Source organism: Anarhichas minor, unplaced genomic scaffold, assembly GCF_050575085.1.
Source record: "Anarhichas minor isolate MPS153535 unplaced genomic scaffold, ASM5057508v1 ptg000026l, whole genome shotgun sequence".
Classification (NCBI taxonomy): domain Eukaryota; kingdom Metazoa; phylum Chordata; class Actinopteri; order Perciformes; family Anarhichadidae; genus Anarhichas; species Anarhichas minor.
In genome coordinates this window covers 11,994,643-12,016,003 of record NW_027466472.1, presented here as the reverse complement: position 1 = coordinate 12,016,003, position 21,361 = coordinate 11,994,643, and the positions used below count along the sequence as shown (strand labels likewise).

The window sequence follows — 21,361 nt, the reverse complement described above, 5'->3', positions numbered from 1 at the left end:
GATGTCTCTTGTCTCCACGGTCATGTGATGGAGCGACATACATCCTCTGTGTTTGTGTGTGTGTGTGTGTGTGTGTGTGTGTGTGGGTGTGTTTGTACGTGTTTGTGTGTGTACACTCTGGTTCAATGCTTTAGAAAAAAAATAAAATGGGCTATTTTAAAATGTACCATAACTCCTACAAACATACACAAAGATGCATGCATGGATTCACACATGCGCACCTGCAAACACTCCTGCCATTTAAAAATAATAATAAAAATGTTTACATCCCCATCCCATTACCACGTCTTGGAAGGCTGGTTTGGTCTAAATGAGAGAGCTTACTCAATCACTGAAGGAAGCCCCCTCAACGAATGTGTGCGTGTGCGCTCTCACTCCCTCGCCATATGTTAGTCAGAGCAGCTCTTCATTGGCAAATCGTAGCAGGGGGAATCGTCCCAAACGTTCCCATTTTGCATTTTGATAGACTATGTAGTCATTTTCTCACTCTCACACCTCCTTCATCTCTACTCGTCACACCCCACCCATCTTCTGCATTTCTCGCGATGTCTTTTTCTTCTTCCTCATCTCCCCAATTTAGAATAAACATATGGCCTCCTTTTTCTTGTTATTGATAGCCCCTCGCTCCCCTCATTTTACATCCCAGATATGCTCTTTCCAACCTCTTTAAATGCCTGACATTCTTCACTGCGCCACCATCGGTTCAACACATGTAGAATTAAAGACTCATGTTGAATATTCAGTGTGCATTAGTGATTAATCAGTGATCCAAAAACCTGCAGAAATCATCATTCACAAAGCAGAAATACCAAAGCTTCTCAAATGTGAAGATTTGATGCCTTTCTCTATTTCTATATCATCGAATACTTTGCAGTTATAGACTATTGGTTGGACAAAACAAGCACTTTAAAGACGTCACCTTAAGCTCTGGGAACTGTGCATTGTGCAACATTTGTTGAATTTACTGGACGAAACCATTGATGGAAAAAAAAAAAGTGCCACTTGTGCAGCCCTAGTGTGTGTGCTCATATTGGGTCTTCTACGAGAGCCATTTCTTTTGAATCATATAAACCTGTGCATGGCTCTAACAGAAATGGGCCTGTCTCGATTAAATTAACCTCACCTCTGTATATGTGCACGATGTAAGCGTCCTTGGTGCCACTGTTCCTTATCTGTGCCTCATAGGTCCGTTTATTAGGTCATTATAGGTCAGGTATTGATGGCTGTGTAACTGCAGCAGTCTGGGTATATGAGAATGTATAGGTCTGTAAACGCTGTTGACTGATGAGTATGAATCTGCTTTCTCACTGCAGCTCTTAGTCAATAAAATGTTATCACTTTTGATTCTTTGTCAATTTACGTCTCACAACCTGAGTGTCTTTTTCTCTGTCTCCTGCTCCCTCTCTACTCAAATATGATTGAAAGGTTTGAGCAAAATTACATAAATCCATCCATTTCTCTCAGTAAAAAGTACTTTTTTTTACCCCATAGCCATAACACTAAGAGAAAATAGCATTTCAAATCATGTAATCACATGAGCACATCAGTAACACCTCCATCTCTCAGCGGGCTCTTTTTGTACTCGGGGCTCAGTCGGAAGAGTAAATGTTGACTTCCATATTACTCCTTGCACGCACAGCGCATGTAAATTGATTTCCGATGTTACGATTAACAAGCATCTCGAACAGCTCTTCTCCTGATTGGACATTTCCCTGGGCTGATCGGACAGTCGAGCGGCGGCCAAACAGCCAATAGTCTGATGCAGATGTTTCAGCGCATCAGCATGCTGCAATCAAACCCTCTGAGATCAGATTGATGTGTGTGTGTGTGTGTTCTCTCAGTGCACTCAGGTGTGTGTGTGCTGTGTTCATGTGGGTGGGAGTTTATCTCACTGAGCGACCACACTAGTCTGAAGGGCACAAAGAGCAAACCATCTCACAGACACACAAGGGAAAAAGCTTGTGTGTGTGGGGGTGTGGGTGTAGTTGTGTGTGTGTGGACATCCAACTATGCCTGCCATCGATCTCTGTGATAGAACTAGGACTCTGAGAAATTATGATTTTAATAACTCATCAATTAGAGGGCAGCATACCTTCTGCTATGCGTTGTTGTTTTCTCTACCGTTTCCTTCCTGTTTTCCTTCCTTCTCTCATTTTTCAGTAACATTATGCATATTACTGTCTACCTTCACCTTCCCTAGCCTTTCAGTCTATTGATTGCCCTTATTTTATATTGGAAATAATGCGATTAAGCTGTTTACATGCCCAGCAGAATAGGATTCTGTTAATATACCGTTTATGCTATCGTGTACTCAGCTATTGATTTAACAGATTGTCATGCACCCTGTATCTGCAATAATGCATTTCTCCTGTCACAATCTGCAGTTGCATTGCTCCCTTAGTGTTTGTATTGCTCTCATATAACTTTAGTGAATTGTATCCGGTCCAGAGACCCGATACATTATGATTGGTTGTAAACACACAAAAGATAGTAGGCTAATAGTAAATTCATTGTAAACAATAATAGCAGCTGCAAAAAAAGGACCAACGCAAGGCAGCCTACATCAAGCAAGTGTTGCAATCCCTGAAAACGACATAACTTTTTTTGTCCCCATTGAGGCAGTTGGTTATACAATAGTGGGATACATATATTTAGCACACATTAAACCATATGGCACATAAATACAACACTAAGACAAAAAAAAAGAGCAAAAACAGTGAGTTAGAAAAATATAAAAAAATATATAAAAGTATTCGTTATACGTTTGTCCCCATAGAGTTAAGGAGGGTGCTGGCAGAAGGTATAAAGGAGTGAATGGATATATATGAATTGTGTTGATATCTGCTCTGTGTGTTGTTATCCGAGCTTCTCCTTGCTTTGCTAGACGCGGGCCGGCCGCGCACGCTTTTAGTGCATGTTAGTAGCCTACATGTGAGCGTGCCCCAGCGGTTAGCTCACAGCCGCTGCTCTACGGCTCATCAACATGTTTAAGGCTCATACGGTGCTTACAGAGCCGTCAGTGCACACTATGGCGAAAGTGCTGACAGAGCTAACCGTGTTTACCTGAGGGGGTATCCAGAAACTCTATGGAAGCGGAGAATAGGTACAAGGCTCCTAGACGACGCCAATGGTCGGGACAGAATGCCCAGCTGTACTTGCATGCACTGGATGCACGCGCGGCCGGCCCGGCTGTGTCAACAAAGCAAGGAGAAGCTCAGATAACAACATACACACAGATGGAGTGTGACTTTATTCTCTGCTCAGGTATATATTGCTCCACTATAGCTTTTCATAGCAAATAGTTGTTTGCTGCTATTAATGTTCAGAATGTTAAATACTGCACCGTTTAAACCTGCATCACTTCATTTGTTTTTTGACTCAGGCTACTGGGGTGCAGCAGTTCTAAAGTTTATATGGCGAACTTGATAGCACATAGTTGCTTATTATACATCCAGCAGACAAGGCAACATTAGCATTCATTTGGTGTCATGTTTCTGGCATCTCGATGAATGTAACTTAAGTCCAGTTATCACTCTTTTTGATCTGTTTTGGAAATCGCTGACCCCTAAGGAAAATCGCTAAATGTTTCACTACCATAGTCGCTTGCAGAGAGGGACTGTAAGGGCCCCCCCTTGGTTATTCAAAATAATTATATTTAAAAATTTGTATCAATTAAAATCAAAAGCTAAACATAATGTTTCCTAGGATAGAAACCCTTCATCTGTGTTGGAATGTAAAGGGTTAAATTAGTAATCCCCTGTGACACTTATCAAAAGAAAAGGGTTTGCCTTCAGCTCTGACCTTGGTGGTCGAGTTATAGATTTAACGTTACAGAGGTCCGAGCAGCAGTGAATTATTGAGACTAATTTCAGAAGGCAGTAAAAATGGCCAAGCCTATCGTCACTCTGAGCGAGCTGAATTTATCGTTACACCCTTAAGACACAAGAGACACTTCAGCACGAGAACACAAACATGGACAAATACTCGCAGCTTGCACCCTGCTAGCTAACATACAGATATATTGAATACTAGAGATGCATTGGAGCTGCCTGGTTGCTTTGGGAGCACATCCATCTGTCTAGTCCCCATTGAGCTGTATGGCAGTCGCCCCAGAGCCACCTGAGAATCGACCTCACCCCCTGGGTTGCAGCCGATGTCTGGCTGGTTGGCACCTGCAGAGCCAACGCATGCTGTTATGCATCAGCAATAGGATACACACACACACACACACACACACACAATTGTTTTTCCTGCCACCATGTGATTAGTAGTGCCTATATGTTGACAGACCCAGACAAGCTGCCACTCTTACGGTTGATAAACAGACAACAGAAAGGAATCATAAAAAGCAGCAGTTTTCCTCTGTTTAGGTTTTGTTATGTCACTTTGCCAAACAGACAGTACGCTTGGAAGGAGGACAGATTACACATACGTGAAATGCATCTGATTTGTTATTGTGTGTTATCGAAGCACAGCTCCTCTTGTGTCATATGCCTGGCGGAGAAAATTAAAAACCTTGTTGACATATTGGTGCTTTTCACTGTGCAGGAAGAAGTGAAGAGGTGTCATCGCTACTGTAATCACAGTGGAGGGCAAGCAGCTCCCAAGGTGGAGAGGTAAGACACTACACAATATTGTCCCTACTTTTCCATGAAAGACTCCTCATATTTTATAAACAGCGTTCAATCTACAATGAGGATGATACACTCTATTTTAAAGCCCTTGTTCTATTGTACTGTGCATATACATTTATACATTCCTGTTACATTCAATGTATTCATTTGCAATGCTGTCTAACTCAAATTTATATTACTTTATTTCATTAATGTTTATATTTTAGCCCTATATTTCATATATATATATTTTTTATACATATTTAATGAGCATTGTTGGAGGGAGCCTGAGAGCCGCGATTTTCATTGAACTAGTGCTAATTGTTGTGCATATGATAGTAAAGAATTTGAAACTTGATCACGCAAGACACTTGTTCTGCCATAACAAGGCCGCACTCTTGAACATAAACTCTACCGTGACATCCTCTTACTCTACCAAAAGAAGTGCTTATTAGGCTGTAACTTTTTTGGGGCTTTCAATGTGAGATGTAAACAGCCTTTGCTGTTTTTGTCATCATATTTCTGTTCATCCCTCTTATTGTCGTAGAAGCCACCCTCGTAAGAGTGAGGAAGCAGATGACAATAGCCCTCGTCGTCGTGAGCAGCAACAGCAGCTGGAGATAAAGGCTATCGTGTGAGTATCACCTGTGACTCATCTCTCTATCTGTATTTATTTTTCTGCATTTTGAGTCAATTTCACGTTGAGTGTCACCCATGTTACCTATGACCTCAAAAGTGAATTGTTTTCACTGTGTGGGAGGGATACATTCATGTGTGGGAGGGGTCAGAGTGCACTGAACCCTCGTAGCCTGCCACCTAGCACCATTTTATTTAAACACGGGGCCACGATTTTATAGGTTTAACAGGGAAGGACTGCTCACGCCTCAGGGTTTGACTTCCTTGAAAGTCGAGGATAGAGAAGAGAACGTTTCTGTGTAGAATCAACATGATGATAGAAAGGTGAGGCGGATAGCAAAAAACTCTCAGGAAAAACTTACACAGAGGGCAGAGGAACCGGAAACACGGACAGATGGACGGAGCAAGGGGAGGATAAAAGTGGAGAAAATAGGGATTGAAAAAGAAGAGGGCAAAGGTATTGGTTTTGGAGCTAGGAGTTATGGCTTAATTCAATTTGTTCCATTCGGCTCAGCTGTCTCTCTGCTCCACTGGAGGTGAATGTGTTTCTCCATCGGGTAATTGATCCTACACTTCATCCTGGACCCGGGTGTTGGGGTGACTGCAGGGATAAAAGAAAGTGGAAAGAGAGAGAGAGAGAGACAGAGAGAGCGATCTGTGGAGGGTGAAAACGGCGGGGAGAGGTCGGAAAAGTGTGTGAGCTGTGTAAGACCTACACGGAGAAAAGAAAAGAAACGTTGAGGACAGGGAAATGAAGAATTAATAAATGAAAAGATGTTTCGGAAGAAAAAAACGAGAAGTTGAGAGAGAAATGGGATATGGTGCACATTGACACCATTTACCCCCCCCCATCCATGCAGAAAATGAACATGACTTTTAAAAACCCTGGCCGCCCAAAATGACTCCTCCCACGTGGCCGCTGTAATTACGTTATGAGATGTAGATGTCGCTGATGTACATATTTTGTCCGTGTATGTCACCAGGATCCAGCGGGCCTGGCGTGCCAGCACCTCCCGCACAGGGAGCTGGCAGGGACAAGGCAAGAACCGCGGCAACCACCGTCAGGGTGAGATGGTGCCTTCTGAGAGCCTGCGGGACCCCGTGATGACCACCAATATTTCTCCGGTAAGCCCGCGTGAAGAAAATCCGACAGACAGCCATCTGGTGCAACATGGGAATGAGGCAGGTGGCGAGAGATCTAGACATCTTTACGTTGTCTGAGTTATCAGCTGTGATCTGTTGTTTCTGCAGAGGACGAAAAATGAATGGGTGAGTGGATGCATTGATGGATAGACCAATAAAGGAGAGCGCAAAGGAGGGAGCAAGGGAGGAGTGTTTACCTCTAGTGTCATCTGGGGGACCGCAGGGGTCGTATTGGTGGAGGTGGATTGGATGCCAGCTGGCACTATGCCCGGATCTCTAATTAGCCATTAATTAGGTTTTCAAAGCTGGTTGATTGATTAATGAAGTGGCTCTGCCCTTGTCCTCCCCCCCATCTCACCACCCACCCACCTCCTCACCCCTTCCTTCTCTGGAGGGAGCGTAGGGGAGAATTAAACAGTGCTCACAGGGCATGGCAGCCAAACAAATGCCAGAGGGAAAAAAAATGACTGTATGAGCAGCAGATAAACAGTGAGAAGAGAAGGGGAGAGACAGAAACAGAGTCAAGGGGGAAAGGCAGAGGCAGAGATAAGGAGATGAATGCGGAGATGCGAAAAAGATGCCTTCAGATCGCCTCAAGTTCTAAGTGACAGACAAGGACACGCAGACACAAACACGCACAGTCTGTTCTGCTGGTTTCTCCGTCTGTGTAGTATTCACACAAGCTACCCGCGCACTCCTGCCCACGCTCTTTGCAGAGACTCGGCACAGAAAACTATGATGTCATGTCTGCATACTCACTAGTGTGTGTGTGGGATTTCTCCCACTCTCTTTTTAAACAGCGCCAGAGGAAAGCAAGATTCCCTAAGCAAACAGATGGGCTGGTGTCCTGGTGAGAGACTGTGTGTGTGTGCTTTGTTTTTAGCTTGTTTGTTCTGCTTGAAAGAGTTTGTTGTTCATTAGCACAGCAGCAAATGTCTTCCTAATTAGAAAGATACAGTAACTTAAAAGCCAAGATGACAAAGAACCCCTCCTCCTCTCCTCCATCTCTACCCTATTAACGTCCTTTTTTTTTCAACATAATCTTTATTGGACATGTAAAATGATATATCTGCCACACATCCAATCACTTCAACGCAGTAGTTACTTGTAGGTGGGTATAGTGTGGCTTCTATACTCCTCTCCAACCCCCACCTTAAAGGAGCAGTGTGTTGGATTAAAGGGGATTTAATGCCATAAATGGAATATAATATTCGACTAAAACTCTGTTTTCATAAGCGTATAATCACCTGAAACAAAGAACTGCGGTGTTTTTGTTACCTTAGAATGAGCCGTTTGTATTTACACAGGGAGCAGGTTCTCTTTACAGAGTCTGCCATGTTGCACCGCCATGTTTCTACAGGAGCCCAGAATGCTCAAACCAAAAACTGTCTCTAGCGAATTTTTTTCTAGCGTTTTTATGCCACCTGAAGTTCACCGTAGTTCTCCAACTCGCTTGGAGAGGGAGGGGTGAGTGGAGGGTCGTTAAGATGGTTGCAATGTGCAAGTACAATTTCACAACCAATTTAGTTAAATATAAATTTGTAGTATTTGACTTGATTTTTACCATTTCATGCTACTTTAGATTATAACTACACTACATTTCATCAGCTATAGTTCAACGTTACTTCTTTACTAAGATTTTACATATAAAACATTATGATACGCTAATAACATATGATGCACGGTCATAGATTAAACATCAAAACACCATAGTTTAAAGTAGTTTAAAGACGTATTATGAAAAACTCACTTTTTCAAATACATGTGGGTATCTGCAGTACATACCACACACAATAAGAATTATTGTCTTATGAAATAAGACAACCCAGTCAGTTTTTTATTGGCTGTCTTAATCAGAAAGCATGTGATTCAACAAGCCATTCGTATTTGGCTCCCCTTCCTTTGTCACATAGAGTCCAATTAGAATATAGCGCCCCCCATCTCAGTATCTCCACCCACAAACCTGTTTTCTTTTGGGAATGTAAAACATGTCAAATAACGTGTGATGTACTGCAATTCATTTTTACTTGTATAGTGAGATTTGTTTGAGTGAGAGTAGCTCCTGTAATTTGGTGCAGTTTTGGAGGAAATGTAATTACTTAACAGTCAATGTTTTATTATCAGCATACAATTTAATTTCAATTTTCCATGAAAACAAAGTTATTAAAATGTTTGTGTGTATGCTGTCAATTATAGTTCTTAGAAAGCGTCTCAACAGACTATTATGTACCTTTTCTCTTTCCCGCACTCTGTTCTCATTCACACTGTATCACTCTCCTGTGCCTGTTGTGCTTTCTGAAGGACAGACATTCATCAGTGGAAGGCCAGAGTGCCACATTGTGTGTGTGTGTGTGTGTGTGTGTGTGTGTGTGTGTGTGTGTGTGTGTGTGTGTGTGTACCCATGTGAGCTCATGTGAGCTTATGTGAGGACCTTGGTCCTGACCTGTAGGGGGGGGGGGCGTTCAAACATACGTCATGCATATTTCATGGGACTCATATTGAACACCACACACATAGGCTTGTGTGTGTGTGTGTGTGTGTGTTTGTTTTTCCTCCCTCATCTACTCAAATATAGAAGAACATCCTCAAACCACACTCTGTCTCTCATAACACCTTGCAGAATTCAACTCTGATTATATCAATGTCAAGGTGTCTCTTATGTCTTCCTACATGTATCAAACATATATTGCAGTTGTCCAGCAATGGTGGGTTCAAGCCAGCCGTAGCCCTAGACCCAAATTAATTATTAATACACAGTGGGGCCAGGACCTACAGCTCCTGCTCTGGTCAATGCATGGCCCGTTGATAATAAATCAATAGATCGGACTGTTCTGAGCATCACTGCTGGCTGACCTGCGGGGCTGCTGTGTAGATGTGTGTTGGGTTGTTGCAAAACATAGAAAAACAATATGGACTATATTTGAGCATTTAATGCCATAAAATCCCCTCAGAAAGGTAATTGTGTGATATGTGACGGTGAAATTCTAAATTAAAGGAATGGTTGATATATTTGGGAAATGTGTGAATTGGCTTTCCTGACAAAAGTTCGATGAGAAGATTTTAGACCACTTTGCATTAGAAATGAAGTTAGCTAGTTTAACATGGTGAAGGCCAATCGCTAAGGGCAGTACTCATAGCCATGTTTCTAACTTACCTCCGGGCTAAACTTAACATTCTGCATGTCCACTTATCGAGGTGAATTTGAAAAAGATACCTGATAACTGATCGGCTGCAGTTTTGAATACAGATGAGGTCTTGGACACAGCAAAGAGCCTGTCGTTTTTTATTAGTTTAAATGTAGATTATGGTTTGACACCGGGCACAGTTTTCTCTGTATTTAGCTTTGAAACGATATGCTCTTTTTGTCGGGTGATGTGAATATGTGCTTGAGTGTAGTTAATTTGCATGTAAGCATCCGTACGTGCTGACTCTGTTGTTTGAGTGGATCCCTATGATTCACAGTGTGGCCCTCTGGGATGCCTTGGTGAGTTTTATTCTGAGACACAAGCCAGTGATCAAAGCTAAAGTATTGCGATGAGAATGAAAATGAGATGCTTCAGTACTGTGTCTGTCATTACAATCACTAATGAAATATTTTCAGTGACGGATGGTTAAGAGATGAGAAGGGCTGTCTTTGGAAAAGAGAAAAAAAAACACATTACATCATCTATGCTTGGTCGGCGCTTGTGCAAATGTGTGTGTCCGTGGCTGTGTTTGTTTGCTAACAGTGTTGGTTGACATTGATCTGTTCCTATCTGTGTGACATGTTTGCACTTTTCTCTCCTCCTTTTCTGGGGCCCAGGCGGAGGGAAAGTGTGAGTGTAAGCATTCCTGCTGCCTGCGTGGGAGATCATTCTCTCATCTCTCACCGCCAAGAATCTGACAAACTCGTAGTGACGGCTTCATCCATGCCTCCACATCTACCCCGCGTAATCCCTTTTTCCCGTCCTCATTCCTTGTCATCTCCCGCCTTCCCTCCCACTGCCTCTTGATGCACATACACACATCCATGTTCCCAAACACACACACACACACACACACACCAGACCCCCCGATTCAGCAGACAGATGCTAACAGATTACTTGTTTTATTGGTGTCAGTTGGTGTCTCATGTGAAATGAATTTATATACCTCTGCCTGCCCTGGAGTTGACATCGATCGGGCTTAACTCATTTAATAGCCATACCATTTGCCTATTAGCTTATTTACTGTCAAAGCAGGCTCAGGCTCAGGCTCAGCCGGCTCCTTGAGAGACAGTAACTCTTGCATTTGTATTCGTTGGGGAAGAGCAACATTTAAACTCAAGTACACACACAGACATGGACTTAACTCAGCTGCACAAGCTTATATTAGAAATAAACCAAATTGTCCTTTTTTTATAGTATATTTTATCATATTTTGGGAAGAGGATGTTTTCTAATGTGATCCTGTCTTAGTTTGCTGCTGTTTGCTGTTAATGCAAACTTAACAATTCCATATTGTGTCAGTGTTGTATAACGGCAGATATAATATAGTATATACTACTCTGTAATGGATACATTTACACACTTAGAATATGAATACTAACAGTGACTAAGAGGGGCAGGACTTCGCAAACTGTCAACAGTTTCTTGTTTGTGTATTAAAGAGAAATTCCATGCTAAAGATTGTTTTTGTATGTTCCCATGAACATGATATCTCAGGAACACCTGGATGGAACCTTACAACCTTAAAAAAAATGTCTTTGCCATAACTAATTACACCCGAACGTCTTCTCGGATGAAATGATAAAGTGATTATAATTTGGACTTGACTAGTTGGCGGAGGCATACAACTGAAAGGCTGGAATTCCAGTTCTCCTCATAATTTGCTTGTACGTGTCTGTGATGAAGACTCTGTGGTTTATGTTGTACAAGGACCCTGCGCCATGTATAACTGTTGTAACGCTGGCTGCATGTGTCCCCGTGTATCTCGCGGTGGACAGATATCGTCATATACATGAACGAGATTTATATTCCTCTTCAGTGGCAGTAAACAAAACGCATGGGCCCGCCAATAACTGTGCTACTGTATATTCCGCTTAACAAGATTTTTAGAGCTGACAAACAGTAACGTTAACCGTGATAAACAGTTTGACTGCGGCTATGTACTAACACTCCCCCATAGACAAACACACAGTGGGAGAGCGTCTAAAATGCCGATGGCTCCGCTGCAACACAGATACCCACACGTTGACCCTGTGTTGCATTTGTTTTAGATAAACTGTGATGGAGGGTTTTAGCTGAATTTCAGGGTGTAGTTACCCGTTAAGATTTCTAAACTCAATGCTTCCTACACAGATGTTTCCCCTTAAAAGCCTTCCAGTGGCTTAAAGGGCAGAAGCTCTTTCTCTTCTGCCATGCCTTTAATGCGAAAAATGTGCAGGAAATGTTATTTGCAGCAGCTGAGTGAGCAAAACAACTGCAAAGTAATTTATTTCTCTGCATATTTGTGGGTATGACTATAGACTATTGCACTGAAGGAACTAGTGCTGTGGAAATCCACATTGTACATGTGAGTCATTAACAGCTTCAGTGTTATTTACATCTTTTATTCGTTCATGCTGTCTGTCCCCCGAGCTATTGGAACTTTTTGATAACACCTTTGTATTTGAGAATTATCAGCATGTGAGAATCAACATAGACGTCGTGTACGTACCCCAGCATACACATAATCTGATACCTAGAAAGTGTGCTGCAAAATAGCCATTGATTTTGTGAAAGCCCATTGGGAAGATATCTTAGAGATGTATCATGTCTATGTGGTAGAGAGGGAAAATAGATGGATGGCTATAAAAGCTGAACAGCAGAGGTGAGAGAATATAGAGAAGATGTAGTGGATTTTTGAGTGATTATGAGGATAATAACTCTGCATTAGAGCCTCCATGAGCCTCCATTTGCTGTGTGGGTGCACAGCAAATCCATTTGGAGTGTATGCGCAGGCGCAGGCATGTCTGTCAAAGTGTCTAATTCCTTCTCCATCGCTGTCTCTGTCCAAACTGCGCCAGATTAGATTAGTGTTGACCATTACATCTGTGGGCCTGCAAAGAAACACACACTTACATGCTCACATCAACTCGTGTACACAAATATTAGCACACCGACAGTCCTCAGTGGCACATAAAGAGCATCTTATGACCCCTTCATAAAGAAATCAATAAAAAGCTGTTACACAAATGGAGAAGAGCTGACAGGTTGAAAAGAGTAGAGGGCGAGATAGATCTTGGTCAAGGTTCTGAGGGGAAGATGGAAAGAATATGGAGTGAAAAGGGAGCGAGCATTTGAGCTCAATTTAGTCTTCACAGTTTATGGGATTTACTGTTGTTTTTTGCGAGCACAGGATCCTGAATCACTTGATTTGATATTTACAGCAGGCTGTACAATGAGAGCAATAGTTGACAGATGGTGTATGGGGATTTGATTGGATGCCGTAACTCACTGCAGCCTCCCTCTGAGCTTCTAATTGCTTATTTATCTAGAAAACATGCCATTTAACTGACATTACTTAAACTAAACAAGCATATAGCATGCTCACATATGCTCACAGACATGGATGTGACTCATACACACACACACACACACAGACTATAACGAAACATAAATCTGCGTGTCTCCAAGCCATCTGCAGCAGTAATAACAATCTGGTACCTGAGGCAATATGCTCTACTGTTCTATTACAGCACACTTCTCTCTGCACACACACTTTCCCCGACCAGTTATGCCCACTACTCTCTTTTTCCCCCATTCTGCAGTATCCAGTTTTTCTCTCCGGAGCCTTTCCTCCTCCATCTCTTTTCAGTCTCTTGATTTCTCTCCCCCCCCCCCCCCCCCACTTGCTCCCTTCCGCACAGGGCTCGTCCCCCTCTTTAGCCCATCTCATGCGCATAGGTTCAGTCCTCATGGCCAGTGAGTCTTCCATAATGAGATCCCTGGAGGAGAGAGGAGTAGCGTAAAGAGCGGAGGAGGGCAGCAGCAGGGAGGAGACGCGTTAAGGGTTGATCTCCTCTCTGACCTGCTCAGATGAAACCTCTGGAATAGTTAACCCCGCTCTCTAACTCTAACTGCTCACCATCACTGTGCCCCTTCTCTCCATCTCCCTCACTCCTGCCGTCTACCAGTACTGTCAATTAATCAGATCAGAGCTATTATAATCCTCCTTCTGACGATACCCCTGCTGCGGTACACTTTGTGATGAGGAGGAGCAAGGGCTGAGTGAAGATGCAGAGACATAAGTTAGTAGCAATCCTCGAGGAGGAGAGGGTAGCTGCATTGTAGAGTAAAATCAAAAGTGTGTGCATGATGTAAAAGGAGGGTGGGGGAAGCCATAAAGGGAAGGAGAAAATGAAGTCCAGGCTGTAAGTTACATGTATTACCATGGTGTGCAGCAGGTCCATAAGGTATTCTCTTCTTCTTCTACTTCTGATTTAATCACTGACACCTTGCTCGCCACACGCAGAGTCCTTAGAGAGGAAGAAAGCTCATAAGACGATTCTACAAAACACACGTTCGCTTCCACACCTGTACTTGGGGGATTGCCAGCTACAGAGCTCATTTTAAGTTTGTCCGTCCTCTTTATATATTAATATTCTCTCTTCCGTTATTCAAATTCAGTTACGACCATCCACAGATTACTCCTCTTTCCATCAACCATAAGGAGGCTAAGTAGAAAGGAGTGATGAGTCGGTCAATGGCTGTTAAACTAGAGGCACCTCCCTGATACCATAAAGTCCAGGCTGTGACAGCTATAGCTGCTGATTGTCTCATTAGTCTGTGCCCTAACGGAGAGCCAAGCTTCTCATCACTGCTCTAACAGCGCAGTAACAGTTTAAGCAGGAGGAGTTCGATTAATGAAATGTTCTCTGGCCATTTAAGGAGACATCATTTTTGGCAATGTGGTGGTGGTTGTGCTTACACAGACATTGTCCTTACATTCCCTTTGTTTATCTAGCTACCAGTCTATCTTCCACGTGTATGTCGGCCTGTGTTTCCATCTGTTTCTCTCTCTGTTTGTCTGTGTCTGAGGCACACCTAAGGTCTTTAAAGAGATTATACTAAATAAGCATTCAAATGAGTATTTCAGTGGTCAGTGTGCTGTTGTGTCAGCTGCTGGATTCCCTGCTGTAACAAGCCTCGTGTCTCTCTCCTCTTTGCAAGGAGCTGCTGAATGGGCTGTTAGTTCGTCTTTTGGCTTTATTTTTAGATAGACATTGTGGATGTTCTGTGCCCATTGTCACAAATTACCCACCGGAATTATTTCTGAAGAAATATTGGAATTAATCAATGCCGTTGCACAGTCTTTCTACAATAGTTAGGTTAAATAGTGTGACAGGGGTTTGCTTTTTCTTCAAGCAGCTGCAGGGCTCAGTTGATTTTCATTCGACGTTTTCCAGTCTGATCTCCTATTCAAAACTGACCTGGTGAGATTACGCCTGCTTCTGCAAAGCTAACCTTTAACCACTCAGTCAAGTTGAATGTGCATGCATGTGTGTTGTCATATTGGATACGTGTGTTAAGTATGCCAGTGGAGGCTCTGGATGTCCTTTGGGTGGATTTCTCAAAGGCACATTTGATCTCTGTCTGCCCTTTCTCATGTCTTTTTGATCTACGAGTCAGGGTTGTAGGAGGAGGTGTTGTCCTCTGGTTTGATGCACATGAAGAGTCGGAGTACTTCACTGCATCACAAAGAACAGAACATAACACAATAAAGGAGTAAAAGGTGCTATGGGCCCAATGCCAGGTACTCCTCTATAGTGCGCTCTAGTGCACATGTTAGTGTGTTACCTAAAAACAGTGCATGTGTTGTTGGATGTGTGTTGGGGAATCTTCCCTGCCAAGATCCTCCTGCTTTGAAGTCTTTGTCTATCATAGATTATTTAATATTTGAAGTCACTGTGAGAACACGTGTATTTGCATATACACATATTACATCAACTATGAAAGTAGTGTACAGGCGTGTGTATGCGTGTGGACAGCGTGTGTGTGCCACGTACAGAGCACCTGTCTAGTTGCCCCTCTGGCAGTTTGAATATTGGTCCAATGTGTCCTCATAATCTTCTACCATCACCATGGTAACAGTGAACTTGCACAGAATGTCCTCATACTTATTCAAATGCCATCCTGTAGCTCTCTAACCTGTTAAAAACAACCCAGCCGAACAGGTGAGAACTGTCAGTCTCCGCTCTGAGTTATGTAACCTCAACTCACCACCAGTTGGTCCAAAGCACAAGATGTATGTGTGCCAAGTGTTTTCCATATAAATCAATGTCTGCTTTAAAGCTGTGGCTTATCTCACATTACCTCATGGCCATGTCGGTGAGTTTAAATTAGAACTTCAATTCTTGTTTATCCATTTATAATCCTATAATCCATGCTCTATGTTACTGTTTTTCAAAACTGCATTGTTAAATACCTGTGCAAGCTTCAAGCAGACCCAGCAGCATTTCACCTTCATGTGTTTGCTTGTTTATTTTGTTTGTTTACACATTACAAATGGTGGAAATGCTTTGGGAAATTAAGAGGGAAGATGAACGCTGCCGCTTTCTGGTCTGAGCTGAACAGGCAGCAGGATCCTTAGCAGGATCCTTATATGTCTTTCCTACGCCCTGCAAAAGCAACGGAAGTCCCCATTGTTTTCTTCCTTCTGTTTTAGTCTGACCTGAGTCTTCCCCCAAGCCTTACCTCTTGCATTTGTTCATTTTCCTCATTTTGAGATAAAATAAACTCTCCTCATCTCTCTCCTCTCCTCTTCTATCTGCCTTTCTTTACTCCCCTCTCCTACGCCTTAGCAGCTCCTTCCTAAAAACAGGTGTCATATTTTCTTTGCAATTGATAACTTCTTTTACATTTCATTTTCTGAAACAAATTGGATATGTTGTGCAATTCAGTAAAAAAGTTGTGTGTTAAAATAACAAATTATGCATTGAAATTAGTTTTGCCTTATCTGTTATTTGCTAATCCATCTGGGATGAGTGTCAGCACTTCTAAATCTGATGGTGGATTACCAGGGTAATAATGGGCTGTGAGATTGACAAGCAGACCAGTGCAGCACCTGCATTTGGGGATTGTACCACTTAATTAGCATGCCAACCCTCACCTATCAGTAGAGAGCTTGGCTCAGTGACCGAAAGCATGAGATTGTGGATAAAAGCAACCAAAATGAGTTCCCCTCGCAGGGTGTCTGGGCTGATCCTTTGGGGCAGCGTGAAGAGCTCAGATATTTGGACGTAACTCAGAGTGGAACTGATGCTCCTTTGCATTTAAAAGAGCCAGTTGAAGTGGTTCAGGTATCTGATCAGGATGCCTCCGACAGGGAGGGGACCCTGGGGCAAACCCAGAGTATGCTAGAGGAATTATACTGTACATCCCATCTGGCTTGGGGACACTCTGGCATCCCTCAGGGTGAGCAGGAGGAAGCAGCTAGGGAGAGGGGCATCTGAGATACTTTGCTCAGCCTGCTCCCACCGTGACACGGATAAGCAGGAGAAAATAGACGAAGTGAGAAAACAGTATCACCTTATCCTCACAACTTGTGAGGTAATAACGTTGGCTGGGATCCCTCACATTTCAAATGATTGGGTGTGGTGATTGTCACTCGTTGTCTTGAATAGATTATCCTAATCTTGGAATGTGAAACGCAACATGATCGTGTTCATGAAGCAATTTCAAAAGGCCCGATCAGTAATGGCAAGCGGGAAACACTTTGGGTCTATAGCCACTGTGAATGGTTAATGACTACCCATGAGTTACTGTTCTATCTCTGTGAACTTAATGGTGTGTGTGTGTCTGTGTGTGAGGGAGGTTTACGATACTGTTTACAGTAAAACATTTACTTTCGAGAATGATATCATGCATCAGCTCCAAATGTTCCTAAATACCTTTGCAGTTGCATTAGGTTTTTAATGTTCATTAATCCAAATTTTGCCTTATTTATTGTACATATATTTGCACTGCAGCTGTCTTTAAAAAACAACAACATCTATAATCACATACATGCACGTTTCTTACAAAGGCAGGCAGAAATATTTAAAAAAATCTGATTTTTTGAATTTGCTCTTTTGCTGTTGTGGGTGTATTTAGTAGTTATTCAGCAAAGGTATGGTGGTATATTGTGTGTTATTTCAAAACGACATGTGTTTTAGCTGCTCCAGTAACACTCTCACTGCACCTCGTCTCATCATTCTCACCCTGAGTGCACTTTGGAACTTTGAGATCATGTGCAAAGCTATATTACAAAGCAAGCAGGGGTGTGTATGCATATGTATGCAGGACACACAGAGAGAGAAACAGAGAGTCTAACACAGGCTTACCACTTCTTTTGTAGTTTAAGCACAAAAAATGTACACAGTGCATCAATTGTATGTATTCAATTCAGAAGTTGGCTCAGAGTCGTAAGAGACTAAGTTGGCAGGAGGATGAGGAGATAAAAAGCTTAGGTGAAGAATGGGGGGTTTGACTCTTTAAAACTGTAATATGCAGCTTTCAGGAAGAAAAATGACTCATAATATAATTTAGCTTTCTCTAATGGTCTCATGGGTCCTTGTTAAATGAGTCGACAATGAGGGAATGACGCCCTTATTAAATACTGTATGGTAGCACCGTTACAGCATAGCAGCTAATTAATAACCCCAGATGGCATTTTGGGGATCCAATTTTTCTTTTGCTGGAGTTTTATTTACTCCGCATTGAAGACAGTTAGTTAATTTCTAGAAGCTAAAAATGTCTCCTCATAAATTTTACTTCTTTTAATTTGTGCGATGGTTAACCATCCCAGGCTGCACAAAAGTGTAGGAATACCATTTAAAATATCGACGGAGGAAGAATTAATGCATTGGCTTATGTGCTCAGTTTTATTTACCTCCCATCTTACGATCTCTGTATATTTGTACATCTCGTCCTCTTTCTCTCACGCTGTGTGTTGACTGTTAAGTATTTTGGGGTGACAGACAAGCCAATTCTTTTCTTTGCGTGTGAGGCATATAAATATCCATTTTCTTTTAGTCTTATTCTCTTTTCCTGGTTCATTGTTCGATTTATATAAAAGTATATATAAAAAAACGTTTTGTGCTAAAGGAGATATTGTTGTTTGACAAAAGTGACATCTGCACTCACAAAATGACTAGCCTAGTAGATTCATACCTTAAGAATTTAAGTTTTTTTCTTTTAAGAAACGATAACCTATATAGCATAACTTCATAAAAGAGATTTTCTAAATATTGCAAATGTGAGAGTTTCATGTGTAGACATCCATTTTCCTACTCTATATCATATTCTGTTTTTCATACCCTCCATTTTTTCTCTCTCTCTTTCCTACTTTATTCTTTTTTTTCACCTCTCTACACTCCAAACAAAGTACGAGACCGTATTAAAGCATTTCTGGTGCCTTGTGCACATTTCACAGTGGCACTGCAGAATACTTGTGTACGGAGCATACACCTTTACACAGACGCTATATGTAGCCTACATCAGCTAGAGCTCAAGAAGAACAAGGAGCAGATCTGTGATTTCACGTCTTGAAATTTTTGCACCAACAAAAGTGCTAATTACCTTCTCATTAACATGACAAAGTGTGTGTGTGGTCTAATGAAAAAATCAATGTCAAACCTTCATCACCTCTGGCATCGGCAGTTTGTCTCTGACACAAAGAGCACAACTTCACATACACCAAAGCAGATGCCTCACAATGTCTCACTTCCTAAAATGAGACTGATGCATCATGTGAACTAATTAGCGGTACTGCAGAGCTTGTTTCATTGCATCTTAAAGTCGATCAGTAAAAGAACAGTTCAACATTACGGGCAATATGCGTATTGACTTTCTTGCTGAGAGTTAGATGAGAACATCAACACCTCAAGTCTCTGAAGTCTATACGGTAAAAGTGAGGCTCCCGCCAGCAGCTAGCTAGTTAGCTTAGCCTAGCACAAAGACTGGAAACGGGGAATCAGCTAGCCTGGTTCTGTCAGAGGCTGCCAAAATCTGTGTAACATCACCTCTAAAGCTAACTAATTGTCACGCCATATCTTGTTTGTTTAATCCGTACAAAAACCAAAGTCTTTTTACACATTGGTATTTGTACATGCTAAGCTAAGCCTGCTGCCAGTATCATATTTACTGTATAGACATGAGAGTGTTATCAAACTTATCATCTAACTCTCAACAATAAAGCAAATAATGTTATTTCCCAACATGTCAAACTATTCCCTTTGACGCCACCATCTACATCGACGGACGACATACAGCATGATGGAAGTTCAGAATATGAAAACACACGTCTGTCATTTTTAAAATCTCAGCGTCTACGTGTAGCGAAACGCACTTGAGCGAGATTACGATAATTCAGCAGCCTGTTGGAAGGAGCTTGGCTGTATCAGTGACAGCGGGGCTGGTGGCTGTAGTAGCATGCGTAGAGGCTCTGTAATGGTTATATTTAGCTCCTTATCTCCCAGACGGCTCTCTCAGCACACAGTCGCCTGGCACAGCAGCCTGTTCTGGTGAGAACGGTGGAAACTGGGAACAGCTAATGCCATTCTGGCCCAGACAAAACTACATCCTCAATAATAATATTTTGTTTGGACAAATAGTTTGCTCTGTATTTCTTGTCCATACATGTATGATAGTATTCTTTTTGCAGTGGTTGTCAGTTTTATTTTCCCGCAGCATCACTTGTAGCATAAGAAATACCGATTTTTTTCAATTCCTATGAGCTTTCCCCTCACCTGTGTTGTCTCTTTACCTTCTGTCATTCTCTCCCAGAGCTGTTTCCCTCAGTAATCCGCCTTGCAGAATGAGAGTCGGAAAAAGTGTTTGTGTGTGTGTTTTCTTTTTTTTGTGACAGTGTGTGATGTTCCTTTTTGATCCCTCTGAGTGTTTGAAGCTGCATTACATCAGATTCTCTATACTGTCTCTGAAGCCCTGCTGCCATTGTGTGTCTGTGTGTGAGGAGGATGGGCTGAGGCACTGATTCTCCCATGCATCCTGTATAAACATGAGAAACTCACACAAGAAGTCTGACTTCTATATACTCAAAGGATTGCACAAAACACGTGCATGGATGCACGCTGCACACTTTCACACAGGTGTGGAGATGACATCAGTATATTCTGCTGCTGACACACTGGGTCTTTCTCTTCTGCATTATAGATGAGGAAGCTGTGAACAGCTTGTTTGCTTTCTAAATTAAGTTTATTTCTCTCTCTCTCTCTCTCTCTGAGAGTTGTTGCATGTTGGCTCTTTACACCTCAAGATGAGCCAAAAGCTTGTGCACGTCAGCGTTTGTGTTTTATTTATTTATTTATTTTGCATGTTTGCACACGAGTGTCCACAAGTGTAAGGAGGCTCTCTGCTGGTATTTGGTGTGAGCAGCTCTCATCTTTAATGCATGCTGCCCTGTGTATATGGAAGTAACACCCTCTAAGCTAGAGGATTTCTTGCTGGATAGCCTCAAGCCTTGCAGCTAGTCACTAAGAACACACTCACACGCATACACACACAACTCCTTTAAAATAATCTACAGTGCAAGCCTGGAACACCTGTGATCTCTCTGACATTGAGGCGCCCAAAACACGAGAAGTATGTTTTGGGACATGTTTGACATTGACTCATGCTTGTTGCTATCTCATCAACAAACCTATAGGTCCAACAAGGATCCAGCCTTCAAAAATCCCTTCAGAAACCCAGCTGTGCCATTATGCCCATGTCAATGATCATTTTCCTCCATTCTCCCACTGCTTACTGTCTCTCAGTCTCTGTTCCCATATCTCAGGGTCTCCACAGATCACAAGATGTCAGCCAAAGATAAACAAAATGGGGATAGGAAAGTGGGTAAAGAAGAGTGTTTGCTTCTTGTCAGAAATAATGATCAATGACATTGTGCATATTTCTTTCTGTACTCCTGATTTGGTTTATGTCAGAACAACATAATACTATATTCTGAATTAACAAAAAGCAGACATACAA

At 42.1% G+C, this 21,361-nt stretch overlaps 1 protein-coding gene across 2 annotated transcripts in view; it reads left to right on the top strand.

The window, feature by feature from the left end:
- schip1 (schwannomin interacting protein 1) overlaps nucleotides 1-21,361 on the top strand; it is a 183,842-nt gene that overhangs the window by 2,227 nt on the left and 160,254 nt on the right. For both annotated transcript variants that reach the window (XM_076100927.1, XM_076100926.1), the window contains exons 3-5: nucleotides 4,549-4,616; nucleotides 5,161-5,247; nucleotides 6,233-6,374. In XM_076100927.1, coding sequence (XP_075957042.1) covers nucleotides 4,549-4,616; nucleotides 5,161-5,247; nucleotides 6,233-6,374 — 297 coding nt within the window. The remainder of the gene's footprint in view (nucleotides 1-4,548; nucleotides 4,617-5,160; nucleotides 5,248-6,232; nucleotides 6,375-21,361) is intronic.